The sequence below is a fragment of the Antechinus flavipes genome, chromosome 2, assembly GCF_016432865.1.
Source record: "Antechinus flavipes isolate AdamAnt ecotype Samford, QLD, Australia chromosome 2, AdamAnt_v2, whole genome shotgun sequence".
NCBI lineage: Eukaryota > Metazoa > Chordata > Mammalia > Dasyuromorphia > Dasyuridae > Antechinus > Antechinus flavipes.
In genome coordinates this window covers 114,406,330-114,434,127 of record NC_067399.1, presented here as the reverse complement: position 1 = coordinate 114,434,127, position 27,798 = coordinate 114,406,330, and the positions used below count along the sequence as shown (strand labels likewise).

Genomic DNA, 27,798 nt, shown 5'->3' with positions numbered 1-27,798 from the left:
TTGTAACAGTCGGGGAAGAAGTGAGGGTAATTATGTGAGTGAACTTAGCAAAATGTTCTCCTAAAGTCTCAGAATATCTTAAGACTATTTGGGGTTGATAGTGGTGGTGTTTTAGGTTATGAAAGTCTACAGAAAATTCCACAAAATAGCTCAAGAAAAAATATACCAGGAAGAAAAATTCTAACTTGGACCACTGAAGCCTACTTATTTATCACAATAATTCTGCCACTTACATTAATTTTCACTCTGTTGTTTGATGAATTATTCCAAGGAGAGTCATAAGAATGAATGTGAGATACAAAAAGTACCAATTTGTTATATCAAATACAATAACCAGGAAGTTATGAAGAACAGTCTATAGAATTCATGCAATAGAAATGTCAAGGGACAGAGGACAGTTGTCTTACTTGGGAGGCAGTGTACCATGTTTGAAAAAGTACCAGATTTGGATTCAGGAGTAAGAATTCAGGCTTGAATCATATTTGTGTGTTCCCGGACAAGTCACTTAAAGATCTGTAAAATGGAAATACAACTTGTAGAACTTAACTCAGGGTTGCAAAGAGCCAGTAAGAATGAATATAAAATGTGTTCTGAACATTAAGCTATTTATAAATGTTACCTTATTATCATTATTACTATAATGACCAGGGTAGTTTGAAATCAAACTTCTCATTTTGACCTGAATTGCTCCATGACAATCCTGGTAAATGAGATTCTGGGTGGTAGATTTACTGTTTCTATGGTACTGAATCCAGTCCTTATTGCTGATTTTGATGGCTCTGGCACCAACCAGCTCCTTCAAGTCTCAATGGATTTTTTCCCTTCCCCCCACACGGCTTGGTCCTCTGGCTGTGCTTAGGAAACAAATGGGCAGCTGCCACGGCGGGCAGTTGTGTGGCTGGGTATGGAGATCAGCTTGCAGCTGGCAGCCTCTCCCTCTGCTCCCCTCCCCATATTCACTAATGTGCCAGGAGCGATGAAGAGCCTACTATGTCAAGACTCCAAACATACTTTCCTAGACAATAGACAGTGCTCTTTAATACAATTATACCACTGGTTTGGCTTGAGGCTACAAATTTTAAGTTGTACAAACTGAAGCACTGATTTTAACTTGACAACCAAATGTTAACGTGCTTCATTTAAAAGGAAAATAAAAGAAAAAGCAGGCACAAGATTAGAAAGGGAAATAACTAGCTTGTCCAGAATAAGTCCTGAGATAAAGTATGCATTACAGGAATCATTACAGTGATGTTAAGAAGGTACATCAAAGAAGGTACATTGAACCTTTTATAATTGTGAGCAGCACTGCAATCTGAAGGAAGTCACAATAACGATAATATAGCATCTTTTCCAGCACAACCTGTGAGTTAGGTAAAAAGGCAGGCAGTAGATTTGGACATGAGAAAAATCTTGGGTTCAAATTCTGCCCTGTTGGTTCTGTATCTATAAAACTGGGATAAGTCTATCTGTATGACTCATATCTGTAAGGCACTTTGCCTTACATAAATAGTCTATTTATATAAGTGCCATATACATGTTAAATATTAGCAAAATTATATTGATTTTACAGGTGAAGAAACTATGGTCATATAATTAGTAAAGGCTAAGTGCCTCACTTAGAGACCTAAACTTAAGTTCAACATTTTCTATTACACTATCTGGTTTTGGATTTAAACTCAGAAGACATAGAATCAAATCTCACAGGCACCCCTTCTCACCAAGTAATACTCCTTAAGGTCACCATCCCTTGGAGCCCAGATTATTTTTAAAATGAGTGTTGTAACAATGTTTATACTACTTACTTCACAAGGTTCCTCTGAGGATAAAAGGTGATAATATGTAACACATCAAGTAAAGCATTACATAAATGTCAGTTCATAGAGAAGAATCGTCGAACTTTCAAGCTGAAGAGATTCACTGTAACCATAAGCTTTTCACTGATGATGGCTGTTTTCCACAATGTTCTCCAAAGACTCCAGGTCTGGCCACCCTCAGCCCGGGTAGGAATATGAAAGGCTGCTACTAGTCAAGTGAGCCCTAGATCATCATAGCCAAATAATCATGAATATATGTTTTCTGATGGTTAGTATATCATCAGATATGAATATAGAATCTCCTAAGATTTGGGTCCAAGTCTTATGATAATAAGATGGATGAGCACTTGGCTGCTTCTTCCAGAGAAGTGCCATTATTTCGTAAGATTTTCAAAAGCTCAGTGTAGAATTGTTACAAATTAAATTAAAAACATTACTTTTTTAAGTAGTTAAGAACAATTCCCAAATGTGTAGCTACACAGGAACAGGCCTTGGCTAATAAATTATTGAATGAAAATCTTATAGTTTAAGATTTAAAAATTACTTTGGAGGAATTTGTCACCCTATTTGACTTGATACCCTGCTTTGTTTGGGAAAAACCAAACCAGCGCTTTACTACTTCACTGTGGCATTGTCAATATACTTAGCTGAAACCATATCACAGGGCACCTCTTTGATTATTAGTTTTTTGTCACAAGGTCACATGTCAGCACAGTTCAGCTGTGATCCAATTCTCAGGGGCCAGAATCAAATTCTCTTCTAGTTTTTAGAACAGCATAAGCCTCATCATTTTTGAAGGGCTGTTTAGTATAGAAACTAAACAGTTTTATTATCAAAGCACCCCCCCCAAAGTTCCTGAACTTTGCTCTTAAGCACAAAATGGAACTGTTAGCAGCCCCCCTTCCCAAAGAGACACCAGACTATACATCTTTTAAATTATTTTATTTCTGTATAAGCTAAAAGGAAATTTACACACTTAAATCTCAAAAGACCTGGGGCATGCATATTAACCTTGTTAGAGGTTCTTCTACATCTCTCTTTTTTTCCATAGGAATTTCCCCAAACATTGACAACCCATAGTCTTTTACTGTATATACAGCCTAAACCATAGCAATCTATGATTATGTCATTTTACACTGTGCAAAATCCTCAAACAAAATAGTGGTATAATAGAACAAAAAAAAATCAGTAACAGGTAAGTTTCATTGCAAGACATTCATATAATTTTGGTCCTTCTCCAAATCAAACTGATTAAAGCAGACACAATTTTTTCCTAATACAACCCCTCCCAATCAAGTTCTGACAATGATCCATCCCTATTAACAGAATAGCAACTGATGAAAGTACCTTATAAAAGGCCGTACAGTAATATGCCAGATTGAAAAAGATTAAAAAATAGCCCCAAATCTTCAGCAACAGCCTTTTTTTTTTTTTTTTTTTTTTTAAAGATCTGAACCAAACCCACCACATACAAAATAAAACAAAATAAACAGTGACCTTTGGAGCTCATTTGTAATAGCAAAAGTAATTCAATGTGTTAGACAAAATTAAGAGGACATTCAATGCAATCTGAAAAACACCTGAAGGGGATTTCACAGACAGTGAAGATTTTTTTTTTTAATTTTCAAAGTTTTGTAAGAAGGACACCACCAGTGTATTTCACAAAGACATAAATGTATACACCCCAGCAACACAAAAAGAATAAATCTTCAAAAATGTTCACCCCCAATTATTTACATTTTCTAATATAAATTTAGGACTTCAGTATGTAAATAAATATACATTACTATGTATATCTTTCTAGTGCTGCTTACCAACAAATCAGCTGAACTTGAAATTTGTTTTTTGTTTTTATTTTTTTTTTAAATTAAAGCAAGTATGCTTTTGGTGGTGGGAAGGGAAAGGAAGGAAGGAAAGAAATCAATAGAAACTGTCCAATTCACATCACTTATCAGTCCGCCTTCTCGTGACAGCTTGTGGAAGGTGTCAGTGTAGCTGGGAACATCAACACCTTGGCGTGCATAAAAGTTAGGTCGGGAAGGCTAGCAATCACCTTGGCGGCCTCTTCACTCAGCCGCTCTTCTCTTTTAGGCTTCCTGTTTACCAAAGAAAAAGAAAAATGTTAATCATTTTGTTGTCAATTGGAAAAACCTGCTCCATGATATGAATCAGCAATCTATAAAGGACTTAAGTGCATGTTACTCCTACTCAACACCTATATTCTCTGTCCATCTCCATTTCTGACTTGCATTTGGTTCAGCACAAGGCAGCTTTTTCAAGCTTCTTCCTTTGTCAAGTGCTAGTGCAAGCACAATTATTCTTCTAAGTAATATACAGTTTTCATTTTTGAAAAGTTTATAATTTTTCAAGTAAAAAATGTTACTAAAGGACAATAAACCTGAAGTAGTAAGTCCACTTTGCCTAACAGGACTTTCCTTATTCTCTATGAAAATATAGTAATTAAAATAACATAGGATAAAATGTTTCTGGCCTGAATCCTTGCAAGAAATTTCAACCTAGGGCTTTGTTGGTTTTCATCGGGGAATTCCAGAAAAAGACAAAGTCCTCTATGTAAAAACACCCAGACTTTGCCCCTTTGGGATTCAGAGAGAGAGCCCATTAGCAGCAGCACTGAGGATGATTTCTTCTGTTGAGGATGCTCAAAGAGCAGAGGGAGAAAGGCAGTCTCTAAGGTAACCAGAGATGAAACCATACAGGGTTTTACAGGTTATGATCAACAGGAGACCAGGAGTTTGTACTAGAGGCATATAGACAAAGGACCAATGCTTTACTTGTTAGTGAGCAGAAGCTGCCAGCACCACAGGAAATTCTAAATGATCTTCAAAAGTAGCTCAGTAAGAGCATTTTATTGTAATCCAATCTGCAGGGTATTTCATGATACTAATTGTATTAAAAAAATACTTGCAGGAGGATCCTTCTTTATGTATGTATATATGTATTTATTTTGCTCCAAAAGTTTCTGATTTTAAATGAAGGATGACTTTTCTTTGGTTGAAAAAGAAAATTGGGAGCCAAGATAATTACCACCTAATGGCTAATCATTTTTTTCTGCCAAATAATTTATTATTTACTCTTTGAATTTGGGAAGGAGGGAGAGATAAGGATAGGAAAAGTACATGTAAAACAAAACAACTGTAGTCACTATTTTACACCTAAACTGGATCCTTCTATATAACTTCATTTCTCCTTAATTCAATATAACCAAAAGGCTTTGTTAAATAAGTAGAAAAGTCAACACTAGATTTTAAGGCCAAAAGATGAAATAAAAGTGCAAGGCATCCATTAGAACTGTCATCAAAGACACTGGGAACTACATCAATAGATAAACTACTGAACTGAGCTTCTATTGCAGTGAGAAAAGAATGAGATATATCCAAAGTTTTGCAGATCCCTATGATTAGCTATGCTTGAATGGACTGCTCCATCTGGAGGGAGAGAAAGAAGAAGAGGGATGAGTGGAAGGAAAAAAAGTATTTTTGCCTCAGGATCTTCTATTACCCTACCATTTTCTCTAAAAGTCTTCATGTTGAACAATTACTTGGGGGTGCACGAAGTATTACATTTTAAGATGTCAAGTAAAAACATATGGCTTAGTGTATATGTTTAATCTGTTATCATTTTAAAAGCTGACATGACACAAGGCTACTTAGAAACTGTAAAAGAAAAAGAATTGAAAACAAAGTTTCATTGTTGAGTTTTTTCAAAGTTCTTGGCACTGAGCAGGTAGTGACCTAATTTTGGTCAATAAATTCAGGTTCTCCAGGTATCGCACTTCCAAAATCTCCGGCTAAGATCTATCCTCAGGTTTTATTTTATTTGTCTGGGTTAATTTTATTCTTTTTGAGGACAGAGGTCTTTTTTGCTATTTAAACATTTAATTTCTTATTACAAAATTTAAGTATTTTATTTTAAATAAAAGAGTTAAATTTATTTTATTATAAAATAATTTTGTTACAAACTCTAGGGTTCTGAAATACTTTTTTAAATACTTAAAAGTACTCTTGTGAATGAAATATATATAAATGGAAGATTATGCCAATGAAAATATAAATTAACACATACTCTGTTGCTCCCAAAGTGAAGAAAACAAGGTGTTTATGTGTATAACAAACAATACACACATCATTTCTTTAAAGATCAATGCATCTTCATTAGCTGAAGTTAATGTCATGTATGCTTAATTCTCATTGTAACGAGTTGATGTTTAATAAATGACAGCTATCAATGACAGTTATGATTCTACTGTTATAATCCTAAAGTCATTATAAGATCTCTTATATATTATATTATATATTAACTGACTCAAAACATAAGATGAAAATTATATGTTTGGGATCACCTTCTCTAGATAAAAAAAGATAGACCAATAGAATTCCTCATATTGTAGCTCAACAAACATGACTTTAAGTGAAAAGAAACAGAAAATCAAAGTGAACCAATACTATGCCAGTAAAAATATTTTTTTTTCCCACTGTAGATCTCCGCCCCCCCCCAAAGAACATATAACAGATTTTTATCAGAACCGTGAGATATAGTTTTTTTTTTTTTTTTTTTTTAGTGATATGAAAGCAGGCTATAAAGAACACTTCATTCAAAATAAGTATTTTCTTATAAGGCTTCTATGTGATAGAAATTCAGTTCTGAATTTCAAATATTTTGATCAATGCTATATTTCAGAAAAGGATCTAGTTGAAATAAAGTAGAGGCCAAATGGCTAAATAAATTATAGTATCTGAATGAAATGCATTATTGTACTGTAAGAAATAATGACTGTATTTGGAAGAATACAGAGAGCACAAGAAGATTTATGGCTGGCACAAAATTAAAAAATAGACAAGATTACAAGAATATAAATAAAACAACAATTATCAAAATTAAATGTGAAATTATAATGACCACATTGAGCTCCAAAGAATAAATGTGAAAATGCATTTTCCTCTCTTTGTCAAGTTGGGTGTTTACTGTTGTAGAATACGGAATACAATATCAGATTTAGTTGATGTGTTGGTTAGTTTTGCTGAAAAGCCCTCCCCCTACCTTTCTTTTTTTTTTTTTTTTTTCCTTTTTTATCCTTTACTATGAGGTATGACTTTGGGAGGGTAGATAAAGGGTGATTTAGGGAAGTGAAAGTTAATACAAAGAAAAAGAAAAATAAGAGAATAACAAATATCAAATAGCAAATGCCTTTTTGATAATAGTGACCTAAACAAGGATTATGATGACCACAGGTAGACAAAAAGACTAGACATACCTCTGTAAAGCAGAACCCAACCTCCCCCCCAATAACTGTATAACAGTAACAAATGAAGGGATGAAAGGAGAATTATAAGCAATTGGGTACTTCATTTGAAATCAGCAGCTCTAACTCTAGAAAAGATGGGGCATTATCTCAAACTTCTACTCAGATAAAATGAGAGGCCTAAACAGCAAAATTATTTATTTTCCCTAAATTTTACCTTACTTCAAAAAAATGTTTTCTCAACTAGGCAATCTCACATTTAATTGCATCCTGGATCTGTAATATTGTACTTCAAATATAGACATTTAATTCTACATTTATACATTTCTAACTTACCAAAGTCCCATACTCACAATGTTTCCATTTTTAATACAACTTTACTGAACATTAAGCACTCCACCCCACTTCCCCAAACCTTGATCTTGCCTATCAAGACCTCTCCACATGGCTGAACTAATTACATTATGTGAACCTAAAATCGAATAAATAGTATTGCTCTGTAAGAAATGATGAAGGAGATACTTTCTGAGAAAACTGATGCAGAATGAAGTGAGCAAAACCAGGAAAACAATTTAAAACCTAGCAATGATAATGTAAAGAGAAAAATTTTGAATGACCCATATGTACTCTGATCAATATGATTGTGATTTCAGAGGATTGATGATGAAGCATGTACCACCTCTGGATAAACAGGAAATAAGACTCAGAATGCATGTGAAAATTTATTTTTCTTGACAATTCAAATCATTATGTGGGTTTTTCTTTTCTTAATTTCCTTTTAACTGGAGAGATAAAAGGGAAAAGGAAATCAGGGATGAATAAACAAATTTTAAAAATACAAAAAGGACAGAAGGAAGATCAGAAGCAATCCCAGACAAAGATAGCTTTGGAAGCTAAATGATAAATTTATTAAATACTTAAAAAGAAATGCAACTTTGATAAGATAGGAGTTTCAGATGCAATCTTTTTCTTCTATTCCAAAAGATATATATGAAAATGCTAGTTTTAGGTTTGTTAAGTTCAAAATAAAAAAAAAATGCAATAAAAAAGACCTACCTTCTAAAGAATCTGGGAATTGAATCCCCTTTGCAGGGTATATGATTTGGGACTAGGGAAGGGAGGAAAAGGAAAAAGGGTTTTTTGCTGGAATAATGGCAGGGATGGTATGTTAGGAGAGATGTGTTCTTGGCATCCCAAAAGCTAGATTCACAGGGGGACAAAAGCTATAACCACAGAATTCCTGAGTTGTAAGGGATCTTCCTAGAAGGCCACCAGTTCAGCCAATCTTTATTTAAATAATTTGTCTTTTAACATATCTAAAAAGTTGTCTTTCAATCTTTACATGGAGACCTGAAGGGAGAGGCCACGGTTATGTGGGAAAGTCTTACTACTGCATGGTCAGTTCATTCTGATTGTTAGGAAATTCTGCCTTAAGATCAAATCTAAATTTGCCTCTCAATCCAATCCAACAGGCACTTAGTGCCTGTTAGTGTTAGGTACAATGATGGGTGCAGTGGCTAAAAGATGTTGGCAGATAAACACATGCACCATAACTCGAGAACAGAGGGAGCATTTACAATGATGGGGATTGGCAAAGAGCTCCTGTAGCCAATTTCAAGTGAGAAGTGAAGGTGAGAAGGCTATCCATTCCAGAAAGGTAGCACAGTTTGTAGTAAGGCAGAGATGTAGGAGATGGGATGCTAAGCTATGGAAACAGTGCGGATATCTTCAGGAGCTAAGCTGGGAATCAGGACTTTAAATGCAACTTCTGGATCTGGGTGGCCAAGCCAAGCAAATTTTCTAGTCCTCATTGATCTCATCTACTCATTGATGTCCATTCTCAGATGGGGTTGATTAGGTCTCAGCATCTCCCTGGGTCCAGATACTATCTATGTCCCTAAAAGCTTTCATACTACTGTTGGCTCTACTCCTCCGGCATTTTTGGCTAAGTTGTTGCTGTGCCTGTTCCACATTGTTCTTAGTTTCCAAAAATCAGCCTCTCAAGTACAGGAGTTGTGTTTTCACATTAACTTATGAGAATTGTTCCATCTAATAATCAAGCCAGCATATATTTTGGATTCAGAATCTTATCATCCAGTGTAGTACTATCTTTTTCAGCTATGTCTTACCTGCAAATTTGATAAATACTGCATCTATGCGTCTTTATCCAAGTGAATGATAACACCTCTCTCTCACTAAATATAGGTCAAAGCCAAAATAAAGATTTTAATTTTTAAATTGTGTGGGGGAAAAGGAGCTATCTCTAGAACATCAGAGTTTACTATAATTCACATGATATAGGCTAAACAATTTTATAGGGTTAAGTAGGAATCTAACCATGTATAACATTTATTAGAATGGGAAAATGGTATCAAATTCCAAACAACTGATTTATATTCACACTTTTGCAATATGATGTATTAATAAGTAGAAAGGAAAGGCTGCCTAAAAAACCAAGTACATGTGCTTAAGGATCATATTTTCAGGAAGCTATTATTCATTCCTTTCTAGAACACACTCCTAATTCTCCAGATTTTTTCTAGAAACCTCTTTGCCCTGAAAGTTCACTCCCCTCTGAACTTTTCACAGTGTATCTTCCACTCTTGTGGCTCCTTCCCTGGATGGGCTGGTTTCTTTCAGACCCTCTATTTTAAGTAAAAAACTCAGGTCATCTGTCTTCATTGCTCTCCAGGTATACTCCTGATTTGGTTATTCAGATTTTTTCCACCATGCACTCATGGTAAGTTGAATACCTCCCCCTTCACCTCCTTCAGCTTCCTTTTATTATGTGTCATCTTCCCCTATCAGAATGTAAACTTCTTGAAAGGAAGCTCTTTTTTTTTTTTTTTTTTGGGGGGGGGGGAAGGGGAAGGGCGCCTGTATTTTTATTTCCAGTGCTGAGAACAAGGCCTGGCACATAGGAAGTATCTAATAAATGATTACTGACTTGACCTTATGCCCATTCTATTTATTGGTAGCAGATTTTAAAGTTTATTTTTGTTTTCAGAACTTATGTCTACATATGTCAACTTGGACATATGTAGATAGAACTGTAACAGCATAACTTCACTGCAACTATGAATGAAAAGGTTTGAACCAATTTTTCTCATAGTTTCATTCATTGGGTGAGTCTTGTCTGGTGAACAGATAAGAAAACAACCATACAGCTTTTTTAGAATGAGCTGAAATGCAGAACACAAGTAGGAGGTAAACAATACTTCAAGGAGGAATATAAGAATGACTCACAGCAGGTCAGAGATTTGACCTGGGCAGACAGTGCAGCAATCAAAAAGAAAGTAGACATTTTAAGGCAAAAGTTTTCAGCTAACTCTGAGTATAAGGACAGTTGCAAACAAAATTCACCACGCATACATATGGACACTGAGTCCATGTGCCATCTGCTCCCGTGTGACTAGCAACTACCATCAATAGGATATTCTCAGTTACAATGACTGGCAATGTCCATATATCCAAGAACATATGTGAAAATTAATATGCAGTTTTATTTGAGATCCCACAAGATATATGGCACCAAACTCTGGCAGTTCTAGGATCGAGAGATTCTTAGGTTTTAAATAAATAATTTTGAGATCATTTCTATGACTGAGATAAGGCATTACAGAATTACATAGTACAATTTAAGTTGTAATTGTATAGCAGTCCATTTAAATCTTAGATAACACCACACTATACACCTTGTTATACTAGCATTAATATTGGCTTCTTTTTTTTTCTTCAAAAATGTTTCAAAACCAGTAAATGTAGGTGCTGAGTCATTATGAAGATCATGGGTATTTTTTTTTTTTAATTGTAGGAAAAATAGGAGCTATCTTTGATGAAGGTTAATGTTTGAGATGTTTGATCAACATTTTCATATCATAGAACACTAGAATAAATGAACATCTGTGCTCCCAGCCTTTTTTTTCCCAGCATATATTTAAAAAGTAACACATTCAGAAATATGCTCGTAATCACTGCCTATTTTAGTTTAGAGTTAACTTAGGCAATTCCTTCCAAAAATCGCAACTAGGTGTAGATCTTTCTGCTTTATAAGATGACTAGTTCCATTTGGAAAAAAATTGCATATAGATCTCTGAGTCATGTAGCTAAGTGTCATTAGGAATAATATCTCTATTATTCATATGAAATTTCTGAATAAATTACTTTCATTGAGGCTAGTGAAACCTTTCAGATCTCTAAGCTTATTGTCAATAAAGTTCCCATTAATCTTTCTGCCTCTTTCCCAATCTACCCTACCTATTGAGGTAAATAAATCCTTTTGGTCATATTTAATTATATCCTACACTTAATTGTAGAATTTAATGGTAGAAGACTAAGGAAATTTATAAAGAAAATGTGAAATTCCATTCTTAGTTCTTTAACAAAAATAGTTATATTGTAAAGTTTCTAATACTATCTGATTAAGACTTTTAATTTAATTGTCTTTTAATTTCAAGGAAGATCAATGACCAGAATAAGGTTTGAGTCCAAGTAAAAATTTAAGGTATAAAATTACCTATGCATTTTTCTTTAAAACTCCCTTGGTTATGATTTAACAGGCAATTTTAAAAGAATCACTGATTAAAAATCAAAATGTTTTCTTTCAAGCATCATTTGTTCCAGTTGGTCTTAGACATAGTGCTTATAGAGCTAGACTTGAAATCAGAAAGACTAAGGTTTAAATCCCACCTTAGGCATGTTTGAGCTGTGTGACCTTGGGCAAGTCACCTAAGCCCTTCCAGGGTTAAATCTGATAGACCAATTTCAACTCTTAAATCTGGAACTTTTAATTCAGTTTCCTTAATCTCACAGGTTTGTTCTGAGGCTCAAATGAAAAGAAATTAATTATGCTATAAAAGTGTTAGTTATCATTACCTGTATAACTTGCCTCTGGAAAATGAGGAAACTGGAACTGTCATTGTGCATTGTGTTTCTACAGGGGGCCTGAATTTATCCTAGATCCGTTTCATGACCCAGGTATGGTGGCTTGGAGCAATTTCATTGGCCACTTAAATTTCTATCTTTCATTTACTCATAGGGTTTGCAACTAATAACAATTCCTGAAATCTAGAAATACTGGGCTATGAAAAGCTTGGGCTTTTTTTGTTTAAGAAGTTCAATATATGCTAAAGAACTCAATATAGCTGTAAGAATGATTATAGGAAACACCCTAAAACTTTTTGCCAACTCAATCCCAAAACATCCTAAAGAATGGGAAAACACAAAGGGAAGTTTTTAAACTGATAAGGCTTAGAAAGTTTTCTAACATATAGGACTACTGTTCAGTAGCTATTTTGAAAAGCTAAAATAAAGCAAGTCAATCATGAGGTTTAGAGCTCCTCCTAATGGTTCAAAAAATAAACTTTCATCACTGGCAATTCCCAAATTTTCCAAATCGTTATCATTAATTGGACAAAATAATTAGGAAAAGAACATCAAATCAAAATTCTGATAATAAAAGGAATTATTTGGGGAAAATGAACAATTAAAAGATTCTAAAAGTTTAACCAAAAAAAAAAAAAATCCAGCTTTAACTAGTTTCACTTGATATAGATTTTTATTAATTCTACATATCTCCCTTAAACATCCTGCTAAAGAGCACAAGTCGATAAAAATGATTACTAGTGAAGTAGTGAATCTAGGAAAAAACAATGTATAGTTTAAGATTTCAACCTGGGTAGAGTTGAAAGGGTGTCCTCAGCAAGTATTAACAGCATAGCTAAAATCTAAAAATGACTATATTCCATGGTAAGTGGAATTCTGATCGGCAACGTGACTGCATGCCAAAATTTAGAGACAGATATATAGGAGAAAAAGTTTTTATGACTATTTTCTGATGACTTAAAAAACAAATGAAAAAATTTTGGTGTAAATAGGAAACTTAGGATTTGATATGCAAGTAGAATGTACTCCTTCAAAAACAAGAGCCTTAACACTCAATAGGAAGCATGAACAGGAGATGGAAGATAAACATTTCCCTTTGAATAATGTTGATAAATCATTAATCTTTTGTAGCACTGTCAATATAAGAATTAAACATGATTATTTCTGCCAAAATATGTTCTTTCGTCGACAAACAATTAACTTTAGTTTTGGTTTGAATATGAATACACAATGTGATTTAAGGGACCAACAAAATATTTTAAAATAACTTTAGTAGATACTTTCCTAGGGTTCTGCTTTTTCCAAAATCCATGACCTTAGAGTTTCCATGAAATCAAAAGAAAAAAAATTTCCCCTTCTCCAAAACCAACTGCGTTTCATAATAGCATCTTTTGGAAGTATCTAGGAAAGCTGGATTTTACTTGTCTGAATCAGGTAAAAAAGGATATAAGGGCAAAGTTCAGGTGAATTTGAGGAATGAAAAATAGCATTTCCAAGTCTAGTTTGACACACAGTACATAGTTGGGAATAGGGAAGTGGGAGAAACATTGGATTTCCAAATGTGGAGAAATTGGTATTGACAAGTTCAAAAGAAATTCACAAATATTAATCAAATAACCTTATTATAATCTCTTTCATTCCGTTATAAAAAGAGATGAATCATTATCATTTCGCTAGATTATAAATTACTTGAATGAATTTATTTAATATTCCCAATTCACAGCATTTAATTCATTTTTACCTACTTGATAATTGCCATATAAACTTTTATCTTAAAATAGTAATTCAGTTTCTTAAAATAATGGACACTTTTCATATCTTTTCATTTCAGATTTACTTTAACACGGAATCTAAGTAATACTTATGATTTGCAATAAATAATTCTTATCTTCAAGATGTTTAGTTTGTTATTGAAATTTACCTGGTAGATGTGCTTGTCTTCTCTACTGTAGACATGAGTCTTGCAAACGCATCAGTCACTTTTATGCTTGAGTTGGTGGTTTCCAATTTTGAAGTTGTTAACTCATACAACTCTGGATCCACACCTTATAGTATAAAATGATAGTCAGTGATAGCAGGATGAAAATCTGTCAATCAGCCACAGCCCAAAATGCAAAAGGATTAATTCTGTAAACATCTGAGTAATTTATAATCACCATAAATTATTTCCAGAATATTATATGATTACATTTCTCATTATAACCTTCATTCTTAATGAAAGAAATTTTACTTTTGTGCATATACCCATATCTGGGTATAAAGGATTTTATAAGAATAATTTTTTTAAAAAGTAGTGGATTAAAAAAACTGCCAAATCATAAAGAGATGCCTTCAAAATTTTAATGTTCTATATGAGATTTATAATATACAATATAAAGCTAAGGTCCTCTTAAATCTTTTTTTTGGAGATAGGCAAACACAGATAGAACTCAAACCTCAACCTACAGCATTGGATCTAGGAATTATAATATTCAGTTTAAGTAAGCTGAACTTATATTCAGGGAAACAATTTTATCTGTTTATATTAGAATGTGAGGCTATTTTTTGTGCACTCAGCACAGTGCCCTAGAACACAGAAGGTACGTAATAAATGCTTATAGATAAATGTGACTTCTTAAAAGACACATCGTCTGACAGTAAAAAAAGATCCCTAAAAAGGATTTATTTGTAAAAACTGATTAGTTACTATTGGTAGTATTCAGAATTGCCCTTTATTAACAGCAGGAACAGATGAAATAACACTGCTTCAGTGATTGTTGCTCTTGCCTTTATTAACCCTTTGTCTCAGCTGTAAGTTGTGGTAGTAATTTTTGAAAATATGATTAAATGATAACAATTCAAAGATAATTTTTTATTGGTTCAATGTGAAATTGTGTTTATCCTTTTGACTCACTTATAAATTCCTGTTAATGTAACATGCATTTTGCAAGTCCCTTCTTAGTGAACAACACTGTATTTAAATCTGATTTTTAATATAGATCAGCAAACTTTAAAAATAGATCTCAGATGTTCACAGAACCCAAACAAGCAAAAAAGCAGCAAGCCCCACATTTTCCACTTCCAATAAGGGAGGAAGGCTATAGAAAATACGAGAACTTTCACAAGTTTTTGGAATCCCATTAAGGTATAAGACATATTATTTCAAAATAAATGATTGTTCCGTTCCTATACAATTCTGTATTTATTTAGGATTACAGTTAAGAATGTTAAAATTATGGATTTGAGAGACAAGTTGGATAGAGAAAAATTTCTTTTTAAAGGTTAAATTTTGAGATTACTTTGGAATTTAAGTTAATGCTCAATGCAGTAAGATGCTGTTCTATGGAAAAATTATATCCTGACTGGCAACAGAAAGGTGTGAGAGAAAGCTTGGCTCATTTTGACAGGTTTAATAAAAGTAAAATTGGCTGCTTTACTGTCAAAACAATTAAACCAGTATGGTTATTTCTCAAAACTCAAATACCATACATATAGATATAGAGAATAATTTGTAGAACTTTCAGCAGAACCTTAATGAGGCCTGTAAATAACTCAAGTTAGCCCACCAAATTCTATGCCAACCTCCTACATAAGTTTTACACAAAAAATAATAATTGCAAGCTAAGACAAAATGACTTTCCCAGAAACAAGTCAGAAAAAAAAAATGCAGGCAAGTGGTGAAATGACCTACCAAGGAAGGTGTTTATAACTGTTGCTTGATGACAAGTTTTGAATAAAAACCCAACAGCAATAAAATAAGCCAAAACAAGATTTAAATCATATAGCAGCTAGCACATTTATGAACATACTGAAAATATAAAAATAGGTAAAAAGCAAAGTATGCTATTTTAACTGTGCTAAAATGCACTTCTATTGTTATTGTTATGAGACAGTTAAGTCTGCCCTAAGGTATGTTCTTTTGGCTTTCAGCATTAGACAGTAAGCTGGGTTATCATGTCACTTCTATATCTCCTTTTAAATTCCTTTTTTTTTTTTGCTCCTATGGATGATTTTTAAATGAGTCTGTATTATAATTTATATTTTTAAATTTATTAGGAATTCAAAAGAAAAAATAGTGAGCTCTTTTAAATTATAAAATGAAATTATGAGAAAATGAAACTAAGGAAGCTCATTTCATCCCAAGGAAGTTGCATAAGTTGTTGCATCTTTCCCTAGTAATCAATGAAACTAAATGCATGATTGCCAGTTCATTGAGTGTCCTCCAACAGCTAATTGGCAAGTTCATTGAAGCAGTGCATTTAGAAGTAATTCAAATGAACGACAAATCATTTTAAAACAAACACTGTTGGTTTTCACAAGCTTGCAAAATCTTAAAAGCAAATGAAAACATAAAGAATCACCTGGATTCCAGGGTATGGTCATTGTACCAATTGGCAGCAATAAGTTTCCATTAATGAGTGAGCAAATATTGGGGGCTAGGAAAAACATTAGGTCACACCTCAGACACCCTTCTTGGGTCCTCCCCATTTCTTAGAACTTCTCTCCGACTGGGAAGAGGGTGCTGTCAGTTCTGAAGCATCTCTTGTAGAGCAGGACAAAATTAAAATGTGCCAACAGCTAGGGTGGCCTGGAAAGTGTTATCGAAGGGGATTTGTTTACATATGGGTTTGGGTCACCAATGCTGCCCTGTGACCAGTTAGTAGGACAACCAAACCACAAGTGGAGGTAACAGAAATTTTGTCAAAATATCTTAAAGAAAATGTAACCATAAAAACACCATTACAATGTTCATCTTTTATTTAGTTAGAAAATGACAAAATACATTAATCCTTTAGTCAATGGACTGAACTTCAGCAGAGCTGAACATTCCTTTTACAGGCATTCTCCAATATATTTTCTTTGTTTCTAGCTTTTCATGTCCCATAGGCAACTATCTTTCTACAATTTAATAATACTTTTCTTCAGAGGCAACAGCATACCTGCTATTTAAGAAATAACTATAAAAACTCTAATAGAGATCTATGTGTCGACTATTTGACTAAACAACAGACTCCAATATTTTGGAACCTAATTCTATATTAGCAGCACCAAAGTACATGTAATTATCTGAATGCCAGAATTTGCAATAACACTGTAATCACAGGTACTACAATGTAAAAGATGCATATACAATTGTACTTAGATTTTTTAAAAATGGCTTTATAGAATGTGCTTTAAAAATCAGCATACAAAGTCTCACATCTTTCATAAGAGGAGGAGGGGGATATTTTTCACACACTGAATCACTAAGAAGATTAAACTTTTGATTCCTAAAAGCTATCGTCAAGCTTTATAACATTACACTTTGCCCTTAAAAATACTTCAAATTAAGGTACTTGTAGCTTGGTACTGCAAAGTAACTAACAAAAGACAGATTAAAGAAAAAAAAAAGCATTAAAAAGATATCATAGAAAAATGCAATAAAATATTTTCCTTGCTTATAGGAAAGTCAAGTGCCATGATCATGCTATTAGTAACAAGTTAGATCACAGTTGTGGTTTGAACACTCTGCTGACCTGGGATGGTGGTGGTGCTGCTAGAGCTACTGTCATCCACGGGCCCAAAGAAATCAAGGTTCAGGAGAGTGGAACCTCCACTAGCTTGGAATTCAGTGACCGTGGTGGTAGGCAGCCATACAGAAGGTAAGCCAAGGGAGGAGGGGTTATGTGTAAAAAGGGGTAAGACACACACTTGAACATGCAAGTTATAATTAGTACTCATTATACAATTTAAAAATCAATATGAAAACAATGCTTACAGAATTAGTTTGTTATATCTAAAGACAGTAACAACTTAACTCAATGTACACTTTCTCATGTACAGTGCAAGTCATTAAACACTAGCATTTTTGTAGTTAGAAAGAAAAGATTTATTTCAATTTTTAAAAAATGGAACCATATCAGAAAGACCCAGGGAAGTCTGCCTGTTAAAGGGAAACAATACTATAATTTCAGTCCATCATAAATTCATCATTGTTCATGCCCAAACCGGTCTTCCAAAGTTAGTAATGCTGACTTAGTGACTTAAAAATCTGACAAATTTACTTGCCAGTTTCAGGCTACAGATCAATACAGTATCTTAGTTTGAAATATTCTATGTGGTCTTGGATGCCACAACTGTCCTACCCTGTTACGTATAACTTCAAGTTGTACTGTTCCCCTTTAACTCTGAAACAGTAATCAGAAATGAGATACAGATTTTTTAAAGAAGTTGTTTGTTAAGAGAGAGCATGATGGTTTGACTGAAGTAATCAGACACTAGACAACAGCAAAAAAGTCCATCCAGGCTTTCCTTCATCACTAAGGTATGCAATCTGCTACAATTGAGGTATTTCTGCATCACTACTATCATGAGGGACTATGAGAGTGATTAAAAAAAAGAAAAAAGATTTAACTCTTGTTTAAACAATATAATGAAGAATCATTATTTTTATTATAACCTAAGTTTTATTACAAAAAAGAAAACCTTCTTTAACTTTCTATGTTTTTAACCTTATTTTCAACCCTTTAAATCATAGGGATAACTTGTTTTCCTTGCCAGCATTTTTAGAAGTCATAAATAACAACAATGACACAGGCAAAATTTGAATTGCTGACATTCATTACTTATTAATAATTTTGAACACTGAAGTAAACTGAATTTAGAAAATAATCATCAAAACACACTTTCCACTTTAATACTGGTATTCTAAAAAATATGAATATATCTGAAAACTTTTGAATCAAAAAAAATATGCACCATTTGCAAACTGCTTTTGGCTAAACAATTATGCTTTGAAACATCTTTATTCACTATATTTTGCATTCATCCTCTCTCCCCCATAAAAAGAAGCTTAACAGGAAAATATTTTTCCAAGTTAAATATTTCAAGAGACAATACTATTTAGCTACTTAGAGAATGCTCAGAGTTACCTAAAATTTCAATGTAGTACTTCTAGTAATTAAAATAAAAACTTTATCTAGTTCTTACTAGATATACTGTGAAATTACATCATGAATATTAACGGATGCTTTTCTGGGGGAAACTACCAATTAGAAGGAAAGCCTGAATTTCCAAAGATAAGAATAAGGAATTATGTCTTAAAAAAAAATCAGCAGAGAGAAGTTTGTCTGAACTTTGTAGCTTTCTTAACTCTAGCTCTTGTGCTAGAGGCTCTACGGAGAGACGTACCATCTAAAGGGTTAGTAAGGCCACTGCTACTCCAGTCAAACTGGACAGGTGGTAGAGATTCCTAGAGTTGGAAACCAAAAAACAAAACAAAAACAAAAACAAAAAATAAAAATTTGTCAATCCAGATTATAGTAATTTAAGATATTTAAAAGTTTTTTAAAAAAAAATCTAAATAGCATAAAAGATTAGAATATCTCATAAAACTTCATTTTACTAAAGGAATAATTATGGACGAATCTCAGATCACATTACAGTCTTCTAAATCAAGCCTTAAACTTTTTGTTAAATGGCAATAAATGGATAAAAACTTCTAGTAAAAGATGTATTTTCATTAAAGGTCAAATTTAGTCAATATCTATGAATTATATATAATAAATATATACCGTAAAACCTTAAAACATTGTCCAAGAATTAGTTACTAAAAACTTCTTAGCTGGAACCATCCTGGGAGGCAGGAGAACAGGATTCTAGTCTTATTCTACTAGTAATTAGTTGTATGACCTTGGGCAAGCCATTTATCATCTATGATCCTTTGTTTCCTTACTCATACAAAGAGTTGGCTGAAAGATAATTTTTCTGCTTTAATTTTCACATTTTTCACTTCTCTTCTAAGGAAGAAAAATTTGATAACTAATAAAACTTTTAAAGCCAAAGGTGGAAAATGATAGACAGGAACAGTTTTTAAGGTTACTTAATTTCCAATATTTACCTGTTATCATCCCTTTTAGTGGGAGAAAAAGAAACCTGAAAATAGTTACTAATTGGACAATAATTTTTCTTTTTCTCAAAAATCTGATAGCTTAGCAGACCTAGTACTAATCTACAATTTTTAAGGAATCTCAATCTACTCTGTGAATTTAGAATACTGTCTGATTCTATAAAAATTAATCAAAGATTCTGCTCCAAAATTAGAAAAAGTTACTTTTCAGGTTTTAGCATCTATAATTTTAAGTGACATATATTAAAGACAATAACATTTAGAAACAAAAATATTCCTCCAAATTTCTTGAATAATCCATGCTTTTAAATTTCTTAACTTCCATAAAACATCCCAAACTAAATTGTGGAAATAAAATACAAGCAGAAATGAGGCATAAAATGGGTGTCAAGCAATAACAAAAAGATATTGTATAAGCATACCTGGAATAAAAAATTTGTAGAGAAACTGACAATCTGAAGTTCATATGAACTGGTAAAATGAACTGTTATTTCACCAGGCTCTCATTTTAGTGAGAGAAAATTTCCTAAGAATATTTTTATTAAGATAACAAAAGTAGCTATCATTTTAATACTTTTTTTTTAAGATTTGCAAAGCACTTTACTAATATCCCAATTTAGCATTACAACAACCAGGAGCAGAGAGAGGGAGAGGCACTATTTATTAATTCCCTTTTGACAGATAAGAAACTTGAGGCAGAGGTTAAATGACTTATCAGAGAGCTAATAACAAGTGTTTGAGGTCTTCCTGAATCCAGGTCTAGCACTCTATCTATTGCATCCACTAGATGTCTCATAGAATAAACACCCCCATTCTAGAAAGGGGACTAGGCATTGTAAATTTTTTGTATTTTTGCAATGTTTTATTTTTGTATATACTAATCCACACCACCCACGCACACACTCATATATCTCAGTATATACTAGTACCATTATATGTACATGCATGCAGGTATGTCTGTACTATGTACATTTATGCATACATTTAGTAAAATCAAATCTGTGTTCCTAGTTATTATTATATAACTGCCTGGATAAACAGGATACAGATATGAATCAATAGTGCTTTAACAAATTCTGTCTGTCAGGCAACAATGTTAACTGAAATGAAAAATGCACTACCACTGAAAATTCTGTATTTTTTAAAAAGCCTATTTTTCTTATTACATATATTGTTTATCAGTTTTGTAATGTCTGTTAAGTCACCTAAAAACAAAACTAAAGCATTCAACAAACCTCCCATAATTTTGTACATGAAATTTAGGCCATATATGCCCTCCCATTCAATTTAAAAATTAGTTTTTAAAATTAATAGTCAAATCCAATATATAACAAATCAAATACTGTATATAAGGAATGCCACATCATCCAGAGAGTGTTATGTGTAGTGCAAAGAATACTGGATTTGACAAGAGCCAGAAGGCTCAGGTGTGGACCTTGCTTCTGACACTTAGTAGCTGTATCAATACAGGTAAGTCTTAAAACTTCCCTGAGCCTCAATTACCTCGTAGGTATATAAATATACAACTTACTTCACAGAGTTGCTGAAAGTCTTCTGCTTAAAAGTCATTGAAATGTATTACTATCCTGATGAAAGGTTTAAAAAAAATTGTCTTGGCTATAATATGCTAAACATCTAGACATTTTAGACTAATAAAGGACTGGCTAAGTATTTTAGTTTTTCTTCCAGATGTTTGCTCTCATTTAGACATAGCCAAAGTTGCCAATAATGATGATGTGATGTGAATGCCCCCTCCCCCCCAATCTATCTACTTAAAAATCATGAACAAGTTGAACAAAGGGACTGGCTCAACAGCAATTGCTTTGCAGTAAGCTGCTGAAGAAAATATAGTTGAAGCAAAAGGCGGAGGAAACACTACAATAAAAATTTAAGAAATGTGGCAGCTAATTGTCTGAGAGTTGTAAGAAAGATGTGTTTGTACATGGATTTCAGCCATAGCTTTCTCATTAATAATCTGTAACTTTTCCTATGAATTTGGGTAACAATGTGATGTAGGCCAAAAGGCAAACACAGCCAATGTTAAAAGTGAGTTTTATAAAGATGGAGCAGACTATACACTCATTATGAAATGTGGACTTCACCATGATTGTGATTAACATTTAGTAAGAGGTATGTGGGTAACATGACTAACAGTGCTGTCCTTAATGCAAAGGATGCAATTTAAAAAAAACCAAAGAACTGTGAGAAACAATTCCCAGCTTGTCTCTATATACTATCTTCTCAAATTAAACTGTTGGAGGCACCAAAAAGTTTTGTCTTAGAGAAAAAAGCAATGACAAACTCTTGTTGATTTTTATCAGATTCAGACAAAGAGAATGGTCATCTGTTCTAGGAGTTTAAATCAATGTGGAATGTCTCAGTGGAGGAAATAAACATAGACATTACCTATATCTGAATGGAAAAAGATCCTTTATCTCAGAAGATAAACATGTAATTACATGATTTAATTCAATCAATTTTGAACATTATAGGATAAAAAAAAAAGTTATAGGATCAAAGGATTATAGAGTTAGAGCTGAAAAGACCTGAAGTTCACTCAGTCTAAAGGGGTCATGCCAAGGAGCATGCAGCTTTAAAATGTGACCTAAGATATACTAAGTAGGAATCAAATCCATGTCTTCTTGACCCAATATCCAGTACCTTCTTTACTATGCCCTACTGCCTCTCAAAGTTATTGATTAATTAATAGTGACAGGAAGTAAAACATGAATAAGATGATCTGATCTCTGAAGATCATACACATCTCTTAGTATGTGTTGGGAAAGTAATTCCTTAAAGTTTTCCAGTTCTGATGTCATATTTGTATCAGACTAAAGCTCACATGGACTAATATTCCTATGTAAGAAATCTCACTAAAATGCACATTAATACCTATCACTGCAAATTTAAATTGTGATATTGTTAACAATATTCACTTCTTATTATAAATATATAAATTTCTCACATAGCATGAATTACATATCTTTATATTTTCTACAATCTTGGTCACTTTTTAAAATAGATAAACACTTTTAACTTCAAAACTCTTACTCTAACAAATGATCACAATCCACAATAGTACTCAAAGCCCTTATTAATGAATTTATTAATTCTGTACTTGTATATCAAAGTATTTAACAAAAGAAAGAACACTGAATGACTTGGAAAGTACACTGTATATCCATAGCAGAAATGAAACAACTTTTGGACAAACAGTGAAAGAACATTTTTCCCCCAAGGTTTTTACAAAGCACATGAGGATTAAAAAAAAATAATTAGTTCTTTTTCTAAATACAAAATTTAACCCAGACACAACTCAAGATAAAGTAGGAAATCAAAAAACCAAAAGCATTTAAGAAATAGGCTAAAAATGGAGAAGATTATGTGGCATTCACTGTAAACACAGGCTTGACTGCTTAAAAAGAGCCTCAAAACTGAAAAAAAAAATATAATGTACTCTAATCATGAAATCATAGATGAATATTTATGTCTTAGAATTATAAATTACCTCAAAAGATCAGTTACTGAATGAACGTCGATTATCTCTAGGTCATTTACTTCACATTCCCACCTCCAATTAGAACACAATGGCATCAGTATGAAGGATGAGCATATACAAGGCATGACTATAAAGTAATGAGACTGATCCTGCACACAAACACCAGTCTCATTACTTTATAGTCACACCCTGTATCTTAAAGATCTCCAGTTATGAAAAGCCACCATTTCTTTTAGACTCGGTTTTACTGTTTTTAAGGGCCCCGTTGAAACACTTTAATTGTTTAGGCATAATTTTTTGTGAACCTAGAAAGTATGGTTAAAGATCATCTTTAATAAGTCATGAAATTTTAGCTTTTCTTTGTAGGGAATGTTTGCTAATTCTTTAATCATTTTTTATTTTTCCTATCTCCTAGTTGATGACATCAAGTAGAGCGAGGCAGCACTTTTATAACTTATCTTTTAATGCTTCTGATTCATACTAATCCCAGATTTTTTTCAACTACATGTGTTAAAGAGTCAAACAGGAAACCTGTGTTCTAGGCAATATCTGGTTCTGACATGTATTTACTAGCTCTGTGGCAGTGGAAAGGCAAATGATCTATCTTTCTGGCTCTAATATTACTCATAGACTTTCCTCATAGGATGTTTGTGAGAATCAAATGTATGTAAAATGCTTTATAGTCATAAAAGTAAATATTACTATAATTTATAATGCTGCCCCTTGCTTCACGACTTAATACTTCTGTGACGCTGGACAAGTTATTTAAACTTTCTGGAGCTACACTCTCATTTGTGCAAAAACAGTTCTTCATTCTTAACAAAGCTGATATGATAATTAGATGATACTACATGGTATCTTTTTTCCTATTTTTGGCAAGGCAATTCGGGCTAAGTGACTTGCCCAGGGATACAAAGCTAGTGAGTATTAAGTGTCTGAGGCTGCATTTGAACCCAAGTTATTCTAATTCTATCCACTGTGCCAGCCATCTGCCTAGCTATTACATGTAAAAAAAAAATTTTAAACCCCATAAAAGGCTACATATTTGTTAAATACTATTAAATTGCTTAAGAAACATTATCTATCTTTATGTAATCTTTCTATCTATATAGATTTTTTAAAGTATTATTTATTTCTGCTTAATTTGCCATAAATGTATATTAATTTGATAGGATTATGACTTAGATTTATACAGTACTTTGTAATTTATGAAGCACATTTATATACACTATCTTCTTCATTACTTATAATCACCCTGTGAGGTAGGTAATAAGAAGCAATATTATGTCCATTTTAAAGAAATTAAAGAGCTTTTATAAAGTTGTAGAGGAAAAAAAATGCAAACTTGTTTCTAAGTATAGTGGGTAAGTTGCTAGTGAAATCATATTAGGTTGATGATTTATTATAATGTGAAAAAGGTTTTTTCACAGTATGATTTCTCAAAAGAGTAAGCTACCGACAGATATTTTAGGTGAGGAAAATGAATAGGTTATATCTAAAATCATCCAAGAATATTCTATGTGAGATCTATAATTACTTGAAACAGTTTGAGTAAAACAAAGTTACCTCTGCTCTTATTACTTGACAATGTTTTAGAAATATAATATAGGGGAAAAGTATAAGAGAAAAAATAAATAGGTTTAAATATTGACACTAAGAAGGTAAAAATTACCCCATCTGTAAATAATATGGTTATTTAGACATCTCCAACGAATCAGTGAAGAGAATGAGATGATTTATAATTTCAATAAAATAGGATAGAAAATAAACCTAAAAAATACCCAGCACTTCTATATAACACTAACAAATATCAAAAGAAAAAAGATATGAAATTTCATCTAAAACAACTACAAAATGCATAAATTATCTATGAAATAACCTAGAAAGGTACACAGAGAAATGAAAATATAAACATAGTTAGAAAACATTCTCCAACAAAATAAAAGAAAACAAGAAAACAAATTACAGATATGTTCAGTGTTCATGGTTGGGTCATGCCAAAATAAAAATTTAAAATTAAAATTATATCTATATAAACTATATATCCATATATATTTCTATCAAAATTCCATTTATTCAGCAAGACAAAATAGCAATAACATTGTTTAGGAACAAAAGAGTTCAGAATCTCAATGAAAATAATGGGGGAAAAACAGGAATGGAATGGGCACAGCATTACCAGACTTTAAATTATATTACCAAAAAGAAATCATCAAAGCTCTGTTTAAAAAACAGAGAAATAAAGCTTGTCTGTGGAACAATTTAGAAATGATAACCAGAAATAATAATAATTTTTTTAAAGCCCAATAAGTAGCCCAGGACTTGATAAAGCCAAAGAGAAAATGGTTTAGAGGATATATTCCCTATTTAACAAGCTCTACTGAAAAAAATGGAGAACAATTTCAAATAAATTAGGTTTATTTGGGCAAGTGTATGTGTCTTAAGACTCTTGGGACATCATATGTACAATCAAGTATTAATCCTCTTAAATAGTTTAAGGATATGTAAAGAACTACCAATAACCATGTGAAAATATGCTCCAAATGAACAATAACTGAAGAAATGCAAATTAAACCAACTTTGCTATAAACTGACAATGGTGACCAAAAGTGGCAACATGTCCATGTTGGAAGGATATGGATTGAGAGACTCACTAATACAGTTAATAGAGCTGCTCTGCAAAACAATTCAGAATTATGTGAGTAAAGTAACTAAAATGCTTATGTCCTTTGACCCATTGATCTTATTAGTGAACCTATATACCCTAGAAGACAGTAATTAAAAGAAAGTTCTACTATATACCAAAATATTCATAGTAGCAATGTGTGTGTGTGTGTGTGTGTGTGTGTGTGTGTGTGTGTGTGTGTGTGTATAAATAAAGAACTAGAAACAAAGTGGGTACCTGTCAACTGGGGAATGGCCTGTCAAATGGCCAAGTGTGTTATGTGACTATAATGCAATATTATTGTGCATTAAGAATGACAAATGTAAGGAAGTCAGAAAAACATGGTAAGATCCATTTGAAATGAAGGTGAATGGTAGAAGCAGAACTAAAAGAAAATCTACAATAATATAAACAAAAGGTATTAAGTTAAAGCCTGCCAAGCTTTGCTACAGCAAATGACTTGTACTTTCTTTTCCTTGGTAGAGAAGAGGGGGACCACAGTTAGGGATGTACTTTTATATTTGTTTAGTCACTATCTTTGTTATTTTTTGCTTACCCCTTCTTTGTTGCAAAGAAGGGTCCAATTAAAGTGAAGAATGCTACATCCAGAAATGATTAAGATAAAAATATTTTTTAAAAATTAAGAAAAATTGTAGAAAATCTACCCAATCCACATAGAAGAAAAGCCAAATGGATAAAATAATACCTACTGTCCAAACTATGACATGCAGTTATAAAGAAAACACAATGAGGGAATCCATCAATAAATATACCTTGGAAAGACATTAAACACAGACAATGAGACTGGACCAGAAATGAATAGGAAAAGAGAGGGCTAGCCTACTTTGGAGAAACTGCCTAGTACTTTGAATGTCTTTAAGATTTTTAATGACAATAATCTTTGAATAATTTTGTATTGCTATGATTTATGATGCTATGATTTATCATGGAACATTACTCTCTGAATGATTAAAGTTTCAGGTTATCTAAAGGGCAAAATTGGTACATAATACTGGTATGTTTGACTTATCAATAGATAGCAATATGTTACCAATGCAAAGCTACCAATGGCATAAAACATAAGAAATATGAATACCAAGAAAAAGTGGTAGATTTGTCATAAAGTGAGCATAGGGATAACTGATAAAGAGGCTGCATGATCCAAATGATAGCCTTGGAAGGGAAAGATCTAGAGAAAAAGCATTCAGTATGATGGGCAGATCCCCTCTGTGGAGAAAATGAACATAAGTTATACATGAAGAAAAAGCATGGATGGGTTTCAATCTGTACTGTTGGGGGAGCTTCACATCGATGATACAATTCCAGGATCAATGTGGCCTCCTTATGATCTTTCAGGTAAAGAGCAGTTAATCATACTATTTGAATAAAGTACAAAGACTGAATGAATATAAACAGATTAGGTTTATATACTTGAGATAGGAAAATACTTATTTTTCTATCACACTATTTGTGTGGTAGGTGCTAGATATCAGAAAATTCTGATAAGGTATGATCCAGGCCCTCAAAACACTGTATTTAGAAACTGATGAACAAATGGAAGAAATATGGCATGTATACAGATAATTATAATGCAGTAGAAAGGTGTAAATCACTTCTGTGAGCTCCATATGGACAAAGATAATTTTCTTTTTATCTCCTCCAGTATCTATTACAGAATACTGCATATTTAGTTCACATTTAGAGTTAAAAATTAATTATGTAACAAAGTTAATTTGATATTTAATTATACCCATGAAAGTTATGTGATTCATGAAAATTCAGTATTTGTATCATAGAAAAAAATAAATA

At 32.7% G+C, this 27,798-nt stretch overlaps 1 protein-coding gene across 1 annotated transcript in view; it reads right to left on the bottom strand.

Moving 5' to 3' along the window:
- Positions 1–2,741: 2,741 nt before the first annotated feature.
- The window catches only part of AFTPH (aftiphilin), an 86,815-nt gene continuing 61,758 nt past the window's right edge, over positions 2,742–27,798 (bottom strand). The window contains 4 exon segments of the mRNA XM_051975387.1: positions 2,742–3,910; positions 13,880–14,003; positions 17,454–17,627; positions 19,108–19,168. Coding sequence (XP_051831347.1) covers positions 3,766–3,910; positions 13,880–14,003; positions 17,454–17,627; positions 19,108–19,168 — 504 coding nt within the window. The 3' untranslated portion in view covers positions 2,742–3,765.